Below are 15,418 nucleotides of genomic sequence, written 5' to 3'. Positions count from 1 at the left end.
CTGGCTACCTCTGGTGTCTGATGTGCAGGCTGCAGTCTTCTCTTCTCCTTCTACGGCACTCACAACTCCTTCCTCCTCAATCCCTCTGAGGCCTGCTTCAGGCCTGCTTGATCTTTGACCTCAACTTGTTGCTCCACGGCATGTATCCGCACACCATTTCCACTATAATCATATCCCAAATGATGAAAATAGCTGATCTACACAAGCTGATGCAGAAATTAGCTGTCCGAAAGTAGCCGATCTACAATCCAAGAATCAACTTGGGAACAGCAGGTGCATAAATCTCGCTGCTTGGTGACACCCCCCTCATGCACAACTCCTGTTACCCTTGAAACCCCTGACTCTTCTTCCAAGTCCAGGTGCTCTTCTTCTTCCTTCCTTCTCTGCTGTTATAATAAGAATCTACATTAGAATTTTGAGTCCTTCTGACCTTCCTGCACTAACCATGAATTCTCCCTCCTATTGGTATTCAACGCATGTCTTCAAGCACAACCATTTTCCAAATGATTATTCCATGTTTCAAAAAGAAACTGTATAAAAATATCCTGTTATATTTTTATATAACTAGATTCCGCCACGTCCTGGAAAAGACCCGCTGTGATTGGCCAGTAGTCAGGAAGCTTGCCTTCTCCAAAATGGAGCCTGCGATACAGACCTCTCAGGGCCGGAGGAGGCGTCTACCTTTATATGTCTATGGGATAAAACCTCCCATGGATAATTCCACTGGACTAAGCTGTGAAAAGAAAAGGCCAACACGAAAACAAATCACTGACATTCTCATAATTTGCTTAAGGTAGAACATAGGAATATACAGGAAAGTGACCTAGAGAAAAGAATTATCAGATAATTATTACCGGAAAATATACAATTTTCCAATGTAAAAGTAAAAACCAAAACAAAACAACATGGGTATATATGGAGCCTGTTACAATTCAATGTAGTTATGGTAATAATTAGGTTAATTAGAGCTAATGGACTGCAGGCTTGCAGGTAACCCATTGCACTTAACTGCTACAGAGAAATGAGTCCTATCCCATTAAGCTTCTGAATCTGCAGCTGGTTGCCATGCTCTTGAATCAAAACACACAAACCAAATAGTTTTCTGTCTCTTCCAGGATCATATTCCGACAGTGTGTCTGTAACACACAAGACAAAAAAGAAAGGCAGGGCTGATTGACTGGCATTTCCAGCTTAACTAGCTGTGAGGAAATTCATAAAAATCATGCACAGGTTTTAGATTTTTGGCATGGTGTTAGGTATGGGCATAAGGTTTTCAAAAAACATCACAAACTAGTTGGGCTCGCCCCCTAGTGGTCCGTTTGCAATGAATCCAATATCAGATAGGTATAGGTATGGTTGAAACCCCAAATAATTGATAGAAGAGATTTGTCAATGTATTCTGTTACTATTGGGTATGCTAAATAACCAACAAAAATGTAGGAAAATTGAACTTCTGGAAAGGCATAATTTTCAAGATGGTGGGAGCTTAAAATGCGTGAAGCTGAGAGGGAATATGTGCCATCATTGTTTGTATGTTATTTAGCAAACCTTATGCCCATACCTAACACCATGCCAACAATCTAAAGCTTGTCACCAATTGCACAATCTTGATGATTCTTGACGAATTCCCTCCCAGCTAAACACTGCTGACACACATTCCATACAGTACATGGAAACCTGCTTAACCACAACACCCCACTACCACCTCCTCTCTGGAACTTCACAGCATCTATACATTAACAAAGTCTGTGTGTGTGTGTGTGTGTGTGTGCGTGCATGCGTGCGTGCGTGCGTGTGTGCTTGCTTGTGTGTGACTGTCAGTCTGTCTGTCTGTGTGTCCCGGCCATAACTCGGGCACCGTCCGATCAATCGACATCAAACTTGGCATAAGTGTTGCTGATGAGCCGTAAAGTGTGCAGTGCAGAGTTCGGTAGAACCACTTGTACTTGTAACAGACTATTTCTACTATAGGGTGTTGATACTTTTACTTAAGTATTACTTCTCTGCGTCTCTTTCTTCTTGTGCGAAATGTGCGTAACATTTTCCTTCATGCATTTATTCCATACATCAGTTATTGTTATTGACATAATTACTATTTCAATGAGCGGGTGCACTCATTTAAGAGGCTTATTGATGTACCGGCTGGGTGAAGTTTGCACTCGTTTTGACTGGGAGGATACCAGGCATATTTAAATAATGCACTCATATATATAGGGTAGAAGAGGAAAGTTATAATAGAGCTGCTTTAATTTGTTAGACTTTTTAATTGCCATTAATACATGTGCCAAGAGCGACAACACACATTATATAAGCTGTTTTGCAGAGATATGATTACAGGTGTGTATTGAGATTTTAATTTGCCCTTTTATGTGCCTTCGGCGAAAAAGGTTTGAAAACCACTGCAATACGTTATTGAGGGTCATTCATAAACAAATTCAGACGAAAGAAAGAAGCACTGGCACTGTGGATTTTATTGAGGAATCAGGCTTACACACAATGCAGTACATCAGGCTTCCAATGGGCCCACACAATGCAGACACATCACTGGTCAAATGATTAAGAAAATCATTAATCATTAATCAAGAATCATTAATCATTATTCTATAACCTTGGTTTCGACGCTGTTCTTGGTGTCTTTGTACAGTAGGTGTCCATCCTTGTCCTTCACCTCTGTGGTGATCTCCTTCTTGGTGGTCTCGGTGGTCGTGGTTTTCATGTCCTCCTTCTCTGTGGTGATCTCCTTCTTGGTGGTCTCGGGGGTCGTGGTTTTCATGTCCTTCTTCTCTGTGGTGATCTCCTTCTTGGTGGTCTCGGGGGTCGTGATTTTCTTGTTTCTGCAGCGAGAGAGACCAAATGGAACAAAGGATGGGTACAAGACATCAGGGATTCCCAGACTTTTCCATGCCAAGTCCCCCAAATAGTCATAGTATATATATATATATATATATATATATATATGTATATATATATATAAAAATTGAAACTTGATACAAACGTTTGAGTCCAAGCTCTCCAACGCCAGCATTTGTTTGTTGAAGATAAATCCGCTGCCATTTTGTACCTGTCAATGTTTTCAAGGTATTCTTTGAGCAGTCTCCTGTACTCAGCGATCTCCTCCTCCAGCCTTGTCTTGTCCTGTGCCTGGTTCTCCAAGTCAGCTCTGAGCAGGGTTAGCTGTTCCTCCAGGATACACACCTGTCTCTGGTAACCTGCCAGCAGGTTGGCAAATCCGCACTTGGTCTCTTCCAGGACGTTTACCTGACATGCTTTCTGTTTCATAGATGGAGAGAGGGGGCTGGATTATTGGAAGTAACTGTATAAGAGCACTTTTCTAGGTGCCAAATGTTGGAAAACATGCACTTAGGACTTTCAATTTGCCAAGTGTCCAGTTCTGAATTCTCGTTCAATTTTGGTACCTTTCAGGCTTACGGTTCGGCCTGGTAAGGCCTTTTGAATAATTAAACGAATCATAAAATGGATTGTAAAACATTACTGGGAGGCGGGAACAGGATTAATGTCAGAAGATAATGTTCAGTCGCCTTTTCCTGTCATCACCACAACGGTAACTGTTTCCCATGAAGTCAGTGGAAACAAAAACCGTAAGGAGCACCCGATATGAGATAGTTATAGTTTTTTTCTTTGTGCAATCGAAATGCAAATGAAAAACATGAACAAAATGGCTGTGTTGAAGGACATGAGATATTGAACCAAGCCATTCTCCTGTAACCGGGTCTTACCTTGCTGATCTCGGCCTGGAGTTGGATCTCCAGACTGTGCAGTTCACGTCTGACCTTGATGATCTCACTCTTAGACAAATCGATGATCTCAGTTGTTTGAGCAACTTCCTGGTTCAGCTTGTTGGTCTGTGGATGAAAACCAACGTTAATACCATGCTTAACACACGTTCTGACAAACAGGAGGATCTGATGACTTTTAACAAAGTGAAATAGGATTTAGTGTGGTGTAGTGCCCTGGTTCTCAATGTGGGTTCCGAGGAACCCCAGGGGTCCTTGAGTAGGTTCCAGAGGGTCCCCAGCAAAAACTGTTTAACCGCTTTAACCCTATTTTGTACTTTGGCTATTAAAAAATAGCCGATCTACAAGCTTGCAGATCTGCTATTTTCACAACACAAATCTTTTATGAGGGTCCCTGGGACAAAATATTTTCAGATCGTTTGCGGCCAAATACATAATATTTGGGGGTCCCTGACATGAAGATGTTAGGGAACCACTGGTGTAGTGTAGCCTACCTTAGTCTTGAACCATAACTCCACTTCCTGGCGGTTCTGGGTGATGACCTTCTCGTAGTGTTCTCTCATTGATACCATGACCTTGGCCAGGTCATCCTGAGGGGCAGCATGAACGTCCACTTTCACCTGGGATCCCAGCTCACCCTGCCTCCGCATGTCCTGGAGAACCACACATGATTTACAGTATTGTAGGGGTGCAAAGGTTGACCAAATTAATCGGTTTAATTGATTATTTAAAAATAAATGACAAATTTAAATAAAATGACAGCTTATCGGTACTGTCCGGTACACCATACCAACCAAAATGGCAAAAAGGAAAGGAAAAGCCTGCAGGTTAATGTGCCCCCTTAAGCCCCATAGACTTTGTCATACTACAAATAGTGAAAAGCCTTAAAACTTAAGCCTCTATTTCTTTGTTCTTTTTTATTACTTTAAAAATATATATATTTTTAAATAATATCTTTAAAGCAACTTGGATGTTTCCTCCCTCATATTTAGCCTATGATGACATGTCCAAAATATAGGGATACACAAGTATATTGCATCAATTGGATAGACATTTTGTACAGAGAAGAAAACTGTTGTGGGTCAAAAGAGCCAGAGACAGGCCAGTGTCAAGTACAATGGTTCATAATATAGGAGAATGTTCACCCCGGTAGACTAGGACACCCATAAGAACTAACAGCTTTAAGCAGGGGTCTTCAACAGGGGTCCGGACCCCTAGGGGGTCCTCAGAGCTACTATAGGGGGTCCGCCAAATCTTTGTGTGTTAGGATGTTATTTCTTTTTACTTTAACCACTTGTACATCCCTCTTCTAAAGGAGTGTAAAACCCTACTCACTTTCAAAACTGCCCTAAAGATACACCTTCAGGAGGCTGCAATTCTAAAATGGCCCCTGTCCAAGTCTTAACCTACCCCAAGTCCTAATCTACCCCCCTACCCCCCCTTTCTCTTTCTTCTCTTGTACATATTTTTCACGCTTCATACCAGTAACCTGTAAACTGATTGTATGACATTCTGTATAGTAGTGTGTATATCTATCTGTCTCTTATATGTCATGTGTGCATGGGGATCTCATCTTAAACAAGCTTAGTGCTTAATGAGACTCCCAGTTTAGTAGACCTTGTATTGTGAATTTGTACTTCCATGTACTGCCATTCTCATGTCTTACTAAACAAAGTTCATCAATCAATCAATTCTGAGGGGAACATTAGCCACATCTACAAGCCCACAACGTCTCGCATTGTGAGCTTGTAGATCGGCTATTTTCGGCAAAGAGGTTTGGTGTAGGGGGGGAAAGGAGCAAATGAAGAACTAAGTATTGAAGGTTTATGTGGTTAAATGTCTGAAATGAACAAAATACATGAATTTACACAACACTGATGATAGTCAATGAAGCTATCTATGAAATCTATGAAAAGGCTTAATTTGCAACACAATTGTAAAGAATGTAGTGGGGGTCCCTGCTTCATCTCTCTCTCAGCTGAGGAGTCCTTGGCCTGAAAAACGTTGAGGACCCCTAGCTTTGAGTATTCATGCGTGATCTTCAACCTCCAAACATTTACCTCTTCATGGTGCTCATGCAGCCTCTTCAGCTCCTCCTCCAGATCCTGCAGCTCCACACTGGATCTCCCCACATCCAGCTCTTCCTGAACTATCTTCAGAGCAGCGATGTCTGCCTCCACACACTGACGCATGGACAGCTCACTCTCATACCTGGGAGAAGGAGACAGTACAGTATATCAATGGTTATCAAAGTGGGGTCCTTGAGGGGGTTCCAGGGGGTCCCCAGCTAAATGATTTATTCTAGCCTCAAAGTCAAGTTTTTACCACTTTAGCCTTATTTTAAACTTTCAGTATTGGAAAATAGACAACCTGGGTTAGCCTAGTAACCCAGTCAGTCCAGGTGCCGATATCCAGGTCAATCTTTAGGTTCTCTAGTCAACTGCACTCTGTTTACTTGTCTTGTATTGTATTGATACTGTATGTTTGTTTTGTTTTGATAGTTATTTCACCAGCTAACTCTAGCTGGCTCATTTACATGGATGTGAAAACTGAAATGTTGATTAATTAGCGCTGTCCCTGGTAAATAAATACATTAAATACATCAAACATACTATACCACTTTTACTTGTTCTCTGTCTCGGTTCCTATGCTGTCATTCACCCAATGGAAATGCAACCAAAACCACAAGACATTTATAATAATGTGTCTTCACCCACAGCTTAAAATGGTTAATTTCTTTTGGACATCTGTTTCCTCCGCATATACTTACTTGACTTTCCAGTCATGTGAATCCAGCTTTACATTGTCATTATCCAGTTGGGTTTTAGTGTTGTCAAGGACCTCTTTGGAAATCTAAAGTGAGGAAGCAGTAGAAGTGTCAACAGCTGAACAGCTAGATCAGTGAAACATGTCAGGCACCCTCAGATTGATATGTATTTAGTCGAAGACCCGCATCTGAAAAAATGGTATGCCATAAGAGGCCATTTGTGTTGTTAAAAATGTCCAAAATGAGCCCAAATCTTTCAAAATGTTATTGTTTTAATGTATTTATAATAGCAGACGCGTCGTGAGCTTGTGATGTATACAATAGGGCTAAAGTGCTATTTTTTGTTACCACCTCAAGGACCCATGGGAGTTCCCAGACCACACTTTGAGAACCACAGAGCAAGATAGAAATGTTCCTTAGCTGGTGACTTGGTATGTCTTGTTTTATTTGGCAACGCAACTAGTTTTTGGTGAAGGTTTTAGTATTCAACATTCCTAGGGAAGCTAGCACAATGCCTCATTACCTACATAACCAGTATCCTGTTAGTGGGACCTCTTGGCTCCAATTAAGTCAGTTGTACTTTAGGGGGGGAATATTTTAGGCTAGTAGTGTCTCTGTATTGGTGACATGGACCTAACCTGATCAACAAGCATATCATTTAACATTCCAAAAGGTTTAAAAATAGTCTACTCAGGTCAATTTTCTGGAAAACATTTCAGTAATTTCATAAAACACAAAAAATAATTTGTCAATAATGTAATATTAATTATTACAGTTAAGATAAAGTCCAACTGTAAGGGGAGAAATGTGTTATGCACATCAAAAATAATGGTTAATAATGGTAGCTTTTTTTTATCAACTCGATAGACAGTAGATCAAAAAGAGGTTGTTGCCCACCGTAGTAGTAGCCTACAGCTACGGCATTTAAACTCAACCACTTAAGCCCTGTTTTTATCCTGTGAAAATAGCCGATCTTCAAGCTCAGAATGTGTCACAATAGAACCAAAAATGGTTTTGCATATCATATGCATGGTATGCATGCACTTCCAGTCCATTGCATAGAAACACCTGATACCCAGTGGATATGTGAATTGTTCAAACTATTGTGCAATTCTTCATAAAAGCAAAGCCATATTTTTGTACAAACACTATCCAACATCACATGAAACTGTAGACCAGTTCTGTTTACAGCCCTAGTATACTTTGTGGTATGATGAATAGTGAAAATAGTAGATCTACAAGCTGATGCTATGGGTTGTGAGCATGCAATGTGTTGTGAGCTTGTAAATCTGCTATTTTCAGGATTTTTTTAAAGTGTTTTGAAAATGATTGAAAATGGTTAAGAAGATTGGAAAACGTTTGTAAAAATCTGCCTATAACGACATGCCCAAAATAGTGAATGGCCAGGTTGAAAGTAGAGAATCGAGTGTGACCAGTTCTGAAAACCAGCATAATATGAGTTTATGAGATTGATACCGTTGCTACAGCATTAACTCAATTGAAGCTCTGTTCTCACCTTTTCCTGAATGTCGTGAATGGTAACTTCGAAGACCTTGAGGTCCGTCTTAGGCTTATCCATCTGGAACTTATTGATCTTCAGCTCCAGCTCGTCATTGGTCGTCTTCAGGCTGCTCACCGTCTCCAGGTAGGTCTCCAGGCGGTTGTTGAGGTTCTTCATGGTGGCCTTCTTGTTGTCGTTGATGTAGCCAATGCCATGCAGGTCAGAAACCTCAGCGCAGCCGGATGTAGCCTGGGAGATGCGGACGCCAAAACCTCCTGCTCCGCCGTACATGCTGCCGGCTCTCTTGGAGCCAACATGACCGCACATGCCACATGGCAGAGACTTCATCATGGGAGAGCTGCAGATCACACAGAACGAAGACATGGTTGACTGAAGTTCAGCTGGTTGGTGGCGGTTATGCTCTGGATGGAGAGGAGAGGGCTGAGTGAAGCACTGGTTTGACACCAGTACCTTTTATAGTGCAAAAGGAGGGAGCGGCGGGCAGGGTGTCGGAAAATTTAGAATACCAAAGAACTGGTTTTTGCTAATCAGCACAGGTCCAGCAGGTAAAATGGCCTGCAATGTAACTGTGTCATTATCACATGAGATCCATTATTTTAACCATAGTGGTCATCAATCTTGTCGCCTTAGGATATGGACGGTAGTTCTCAATTGGCTCATCATATTCTAAGCTGCCGTTCAGGAGATTCCTCTTGACCAGATATACAGGTTGTATAAGTAGATCCTCATTCAACCATCACATACTCGTCTTAACTGTGCAGTCATCCCCCAACCATTTGAATATAAGTGATGATGAGATAGATTTCTCTCCCTTTCTCTAATGGACTCATGTGTTATATATCCACTATATACTTTGTGGTCATTTCCCACTGCATTGCAACGACTCTGTATGTTGTGGTCATCTCCCATTTTGAGGTTGTTATATGCCCCTTTCGCTCAGATTTTATTGCCATCTAGTTACTTCTTATTGTTATTTGTCATACACTACCAGAAACTTGGACATGAGTGTGGACAAGGGGGGATTTGAAATATGAATATGTGTATACTTAGTAGTTTTGTCTCCGCCAGGCCGAAAGGCATGGCGAGAGAGTATGTTTTCGCCCCTGTCCGTCCGTCCGTGTGTCCGTCCGTCCGTGTGTGTGTCCGTCCGTCATTCTGTCATTTTGTGTACAGCTAATCTCTGGCACCGTTGGCTTGATCGCAGAGAAACTGTGCACACACACTCCCTGGATGCCAGAGCAGAACCTCTGCCCCAAATTTTTCACATGGGCCTGTTATAGCGCCACCAGGAGGCCGCTTTTTGCAAAACAAATTTTTGGACAGTACTCCTACAGATTTTGGCCAAAAATCCCACAAATCGGTACACAGTATCTCTATAGTCATTAAAAGAAACGGCTAATTTCAGATTTTTCATATTCCATCCTGATTGGCAAAAATTGGCTTTCAAAGTTTGCAGGAGTACTCCGCTTCGAACAAAATGCCTCAAATCATGAACACAGCATGCAATTTCCGTGAAATTTTGCTCATACATTCCCATTAGGCCGAGGAAGAAATGCCATTTGAAAATGTTCAAATCAGCCTCATGGTGGCGCTGTAACAGGCCGATTCGTGTTTTTACCTATAACTACACTGATCAGTGTAAAACTTTGTATGCACACTCTCTAGAGGCCAAGGAAAAACCTTTGCCCTGCATTTTTCACATTTGCCTTTTATAGCGCCACCAGGAGGCAGACTTATGTAAAACACATTTTTTGATATCAAGCCTTCAGATTTGATCCAAATTTCACGCAAATAGGTACACATGATCTCTATAGTCATGTGATCAAGACGGATCTGTTTGATTTTTCATATTCCATCCTGATTGGCTAACATTGACATGTAATGTTTGCAGGAGTGGCCCGTTTTGAACAAAATGCCGCAAATCATGAACGCAGCGTCCGATTGTGGTGAAACTTTGAATGCACATTTGCACTACGTTGAGGAACCTTTTAACATTGCCATGTTATAGCGCCACCAGCAGGTCAAAATTAGCAAAACACATTTTTAGAACAAAATGCCTCAAATCATGCATGCAGTGTCCGATTGCCGTGCACAGCCTAGGAATAAATGGCACCCTTTTCACATTGGCCTATTATAGCGCCACCAGGAGGCCATAATAACCTACCTGACCTGGCGGAGACTTGTGCTCCGAGGAGCACTTTTTCTAGTTTGTAATGTGATCTTGGTGTAGTCTAAAGATGATTTAATAATTGACAGTTTGAGGTTGCTATAACATGACGTGATGTGTCTGTCATAACCAGTGGACCCTGATGAAGGCCAGTAGTGCCGAAACGCGTAGGTCACCTGCGTTTCCCTTTTTTGTTCTTTGCTTATAGCAACTAAGCCATGGATAAATAAAGGCTTTTTAACTTAACTGAACCGTATTGGATCCTTTTTAAGTTCACAGACTGACTTTCTTACTCTGATCTTACACAAAAGGAAGGAAATTAAAAACCTTGTTGACCTATAAGTGAAAGTCTATTCTTCCAAATGTCACCCATCTAGATTCCAGACACCCTGTCACCAACGCTGGACTGAGCAGCATTCCAGTCTCATGCTTACGTGGTCAGGTCAGGTCAGCGGTACATTCCACTTGGTTCTTAAATGCATCTTTGTACACTAATGTTTTAGTGAACAGATTACTGAACAGCAGTGGTGGAAAGTAAGTAGTAAGTACATTTACTCAAGTACTGTACTTAAGTACAATTTTGAGGTATTTTTTACTTTACTGGAGTATTTCCAATTTTCAATAATTTTGCTTCCACTCCACTACATCTCAAAGACAAATATTGTACTTTTACTCCACTATAATTATTTGAAAACTTTAGTTACTAGTTACTTTGGTTATTAGTATGAAACCGCTTCAGACCCACCTACATTTATACTTGGGCAATTTGAAAATCCCCAAAAGAATACTTAACTTAACTTATGCTTATTTAATTTAACTTACAGTACCCTATTATCATGCTTCAGACATGCTAATAAATGCATACGGCGTCTGACTATGAACTCCTGAAAACAGATGACAAAGATAAGGATTTGGTGCCTATTACAGATGACCCCCTTTGTGAGACATAATAATCTGATTCTCCTGGGACAGAAGCACACGGCCAAATGTGGGCTGTGATATTACAGCTTCGGTGGCTATTGTTGACTGAAATGATCCAGATGCTAGATAATACTGTATATAGATAGTTGTAAGGAGCTGGGCTAATGCTGTTGGTGTGGGTCCAATCCAATGATCACGGTTGTCTTTGATGTATTTAACCCATTTAGACCTGAGGCCGATTCAAAAAATGCTTTCTAAATCCTAACACATTTTTGAAAACGTTTTATTTCTATATAATAGCTAAAATCTAAAATGACACAGATGCTTTCGTGGTTAAGTAATAAGTAATAATTACTTTATCTTTCTGCTACAATTGGAGAGCTGTCTGCCACAACCTTCAACACCCTGTCTGTCTTGTATCTGCCATTTAGAGGCAGAGACATTTACATAGGTTTGTAAATCCAATGGAATGCATAATGCACCACTTCAACTACATTTTCTCCACATAAATGGATTAATCTGACTGTAAAGATAAAGTACCTACTGTATAAGGCAGCGATTCTCAACCTGTCGAGACTCCCAGGAGGGTCCCCACATAATTTTTGGGTCCCCAGATGACAGTGAAGTCACAATATAAGGACTTTTAAGACCTTTTTAATACCTCAAAGAGAAAAAAAAAAAAATGAAAGAAAAAGTCCATTACAGCAACAAAATTAATCAACAAACTATACTATAAAAACTGTTCAAACATTGGCCAAATTGTCAAATAATATAAGAAAGTAAGTAAGAATATTTCCCACAATATTTGTCTGTGGAACCGAGTCAAACAATGTAATGCCTCAACTCCTACAATTCCAAGTGCTTATCTGGGTGGGGGGGGGGGTCTCCAGTTCAAACTCAAATATGATTATTTTGGGGGGTCACGGCCTGATAAGGTTGCGAAGCACTGCCATAGGGTATAGCTACATGTGTGTCTTTGCACTACAGCAAAGCTGCAGCTTTAATATAGCCTGACTGTGCTAATTTGTACATTCCTTTTGGAGGCAAAGAAATTCCACACATAAAGGGACACTTGCACATTGTTTCAGTCACTGGAATGTGTAATCAGCTACTTCAACTCCTTCTTCTCCACATGAATGAATCCCCTGTCTCCCTTTTTGTGTCCTCAGTGTTAATTTAAAGATAAAGTATATAGACAAATCCACAGAGCGCTGCCGTTGGCGCAATCATAACTGCCGTGTCAGAATGCACACCGCAGCAGGAGTCTGACACTGCAGCGCTCTGTGGATTCGTCTACAGGTTGTCTCTACTGTTATCCCTAAGTTTCCCTACTTGGGAGTTTTGATAAGGCACCAGGTCATCCCTTAATATCAATACTCTTTATCGATATTCCTATAGGGCATGTTAGGCCTTATGGCAAAAGTTGCTGAGAGTGCTACAGCCACATATACATATATGTTTTTATATATGTTTCATGGTTCCCCCCTTACAATCTTCAAACAACCCAACACCCGTAGATAGGATTGCCTTCAGATGACCACAATTAACTGCTTTTGGATTAGTTGTTGGTTGTCTCATTGTTTATTTCAAACCTTTCAAACTTTTGGTAATGAGATGGTATTAGTTTTAGTCAAGGTAACCTTTAAGGCTTATACATAAGTTTCACAATACTATTGTTTTACATTATAACCAGGAGAATGGTGAATAATGGATAAAATCCATTGTGACAGAATAGAACACTATTCAGGTTTCATTCAAATATTTATTAAAATGATTTTGCGATACAGGGTAAAGATACATCAGACAGTATAATAATTGTTACAAATTGAAAATATTAAAAGAAAGTCCCTGGCAGTAATATCCCTACCAGTCTGTATCTTGATAACATAATATAATTTAGATAGGTGAATAAAGGGTTGTACAGGCCCTTCTCAGCCTTGACAGCCCCCCGATATTCGGCCGAATAGTCTGAGAGTCTGTGCCTACTAATCTTCCCAAAGGTGGTTTTCTTCCCAAACATGTTGTGTTGATAAGCCTTTCTCTACGTGAATATTGCCAGACAGCTATTCAACCAAAAGACGGATGATGCCAGAATTTTAGCTGAATCTGAACCTGAAAATATCCTAAGAATATTCCCAGAGACAGCAATTCAAGCTAAAAGACGGACAATGCCAGAATCTTTAGTTGAAAGTGAATCTGCAAGTATTCTAAGTATGGCAGTAAACTCATCCTCCTCCTAAAGTCTCATCCTCCTCGGGGCAGGCGTGCCCCGTCCGTCCTTGGGGTTGGAATCCTGTTGTGCGCCGTTGTGCAGCACCTTTTCTACCCCCTGATGACCTTGTCAATAGTACAACCCACCTTATTCCTTCTACCTATCACCTGCCTCTTAGTCATCCTCAATAACCATTGCATCATCTCAAAACAGCTTTCTCCCCCCCGTCTCCTGACCTCTGAGTCACTGGGTTGCGTCAGTGTCTCCAATGTGAAGGTGACAATGCTCAAGGTTACTATGACGCTAATCTCTCAAGAACAGATCCATAGCTGCGCTTGGATCTGTTGGGAGCCGTGTTGACAACCCATGCACATTGGCTACAAGTGGGCGTGCCTTCAGATCGGGAAGCAGGCCGCGCTTTACCCAATCAAATGTAGTGGGCGGGATTTACATGTGTGCGGCTCTATTCCCACTGGAAACAAACCGAAACTCATTTAACAATAGCGTCCTCGGAGCCGACAAAACCACGGAAAGTCAGTAACATTTTAACTTGCTCTTTCATCATAGAAACAAGTGGGCTTATAACCAAAACGATCCATGTTCTTTGGGATAAATGGTGTTAGTGTTCCGTGGAGAAATATATTTAGTGGGAATGAAAACATAGGCGGACCACCCGAAGTGGAGGGCTGAGGGCAGACCAAAACCCCGGTTTCCCGTGAGCATGGATCCTCCGTACAGCTCCGCCCAGAGTCAAATGGAAAAGTGAAAAACAGCAGAGGGTGCTGATTTTCCTTTTTATTTGACGATGGGTTCCCAGATTGCTATGACGCAGACCCCATGACCTTGTACCTTTGTCATGCACAATAATACATCACAAAGATAACATTGCATTGAATAGCTTAGATTATATTTCATACACATCAGAATAGCTCTCTCATATACTGTTTATCAGTTCTCAACCCTTCAGCGTAGCTCTGTGCTTCGCTTAACTTCGTAGACTCGGGTCTTCGCGGGTCTTCTCCCAGCTTCTCTCTGGCTACCTCTGGTGTCTGATGTGCAGGCTGCAGTCTTCTCTTCTCCTTCTACGGCACTCACAACTCCTTCCTCCTCAATCCCTCTGAGGCCTGCTTCAGGCCTGCTTGATCTTTGACCTCAACTTGTTGCTCCACGGCATGTATCCGCACACCATTTCCACTATAATCATATCCCAAATGATGAAAATAGCTGATCTACACAAGCTGATGCAGAAATTAGCTGTCCGAAAGTAGCCGATCTACAATCCAAGAATCAACTTGGGAACAGCAGGTGCATAAATCTCGCTGCTTGGTGACACCCCCCTCATGCACAACTCCTGTTGCCCTTGAAACCCCTGACTCTTCTTCCAAGTCCAGGTGCTCTTCTTCTTCCTTCCTTCTCTGCTGTTATAATAAGAATCTACATTAGAATTTTGAGTCCTTCTGACCTTCCTGCACTAACCATGAATTCTCCCTCCTATTGGTATTCAACGCATGTCTTCAAGCACAACCATTTTCCAAATGATTATTCCATGTTTCAAAAAGAAACTGTATAAAAATATCCTGTTATATTTTTATATAACTAGATTCCGCCACGTCCTGGAAAAGACCCGCTGTGATTGGCCTGTAGTCAGGAAGCTTGCCTGCGATACAGACCTCTCAGGGCCGGAGGAGGCGTCTACCTTTATATGTCTATGGGATAAAACCTCCCATGGATAATTCCACTGGACTAAGCTGTGAAAAGAAAAGGCCAACACGAAAACAAATCACTGACATTCTCATAATTTGCTTAAGGTAGAACATAGGAATATACAGGAAAGTGACCTAGAGCAAAGAATTATCAGATAATTATTACCGGAAAATATACAATTTTCCAATGTAAAAGTAAAAACCAAAACAAAACAACATGGGTATATATGGAGCCTGTTACAATTCAATGTAGTTATGGTAATAATTAGGTTAATTAGAGCTAATGGACTGCAGGCTTGCAGGTAACCCATTGCACTTAACTGCTACAGAGAAATGAGTCCTATCCCATTAAGCTTCTGAATCTGCAGCTG

At 41.3% G+C, this 15,418-nt stretch overlaps 1 protein-coding gene across 1 annotated transcript; it reads right to left on the bottom strand.

The window, feature by feature from the left end:
* Positions 1-2,596: 2,596 nt before the first annotated feature.
* LOC308099390 (keratin, type I cytoskeletal 19-like) lies at positions 2,597-8,407 on the bottom strand (the record flags this gene model as incomplete). Its single annotated transcript, XM_080448132.1, has 7 exons — positions 2,597-2,834; positions 3,062-3,270; positions 3,738-3,863; positions 4,250-4,408; positions 5,816-5,966; positions 6,526-6,608; positions 8,039-8,407. The coding sequence occupies 7 exons, from the start codon at positions 8,405-8,407 to the stop codon at positions 2,597-2,599; spliced, it is 1,335 nt and encodes a 444-aa protein (XP_080304258.1).
* Between the last annotated feature and the right edge of the window lie 7,011 nt (positions 8,408-15,418).

This window comes from Gymnoscopelus braueri, assembly GCF_963280865.1.
Source record: "Gymnoscopelus braueri genome assembly, chromosome: 13".
NCBI lineage: Eukaryota > Metazoa > Chordata > Actinopteri > Myctophiformes > Myctophidae > Gymnoscopelus > Gymnoscopelus braueri.
This window is presented reverse-complemented; position numbering and strand designations above follow the sequence as displayed.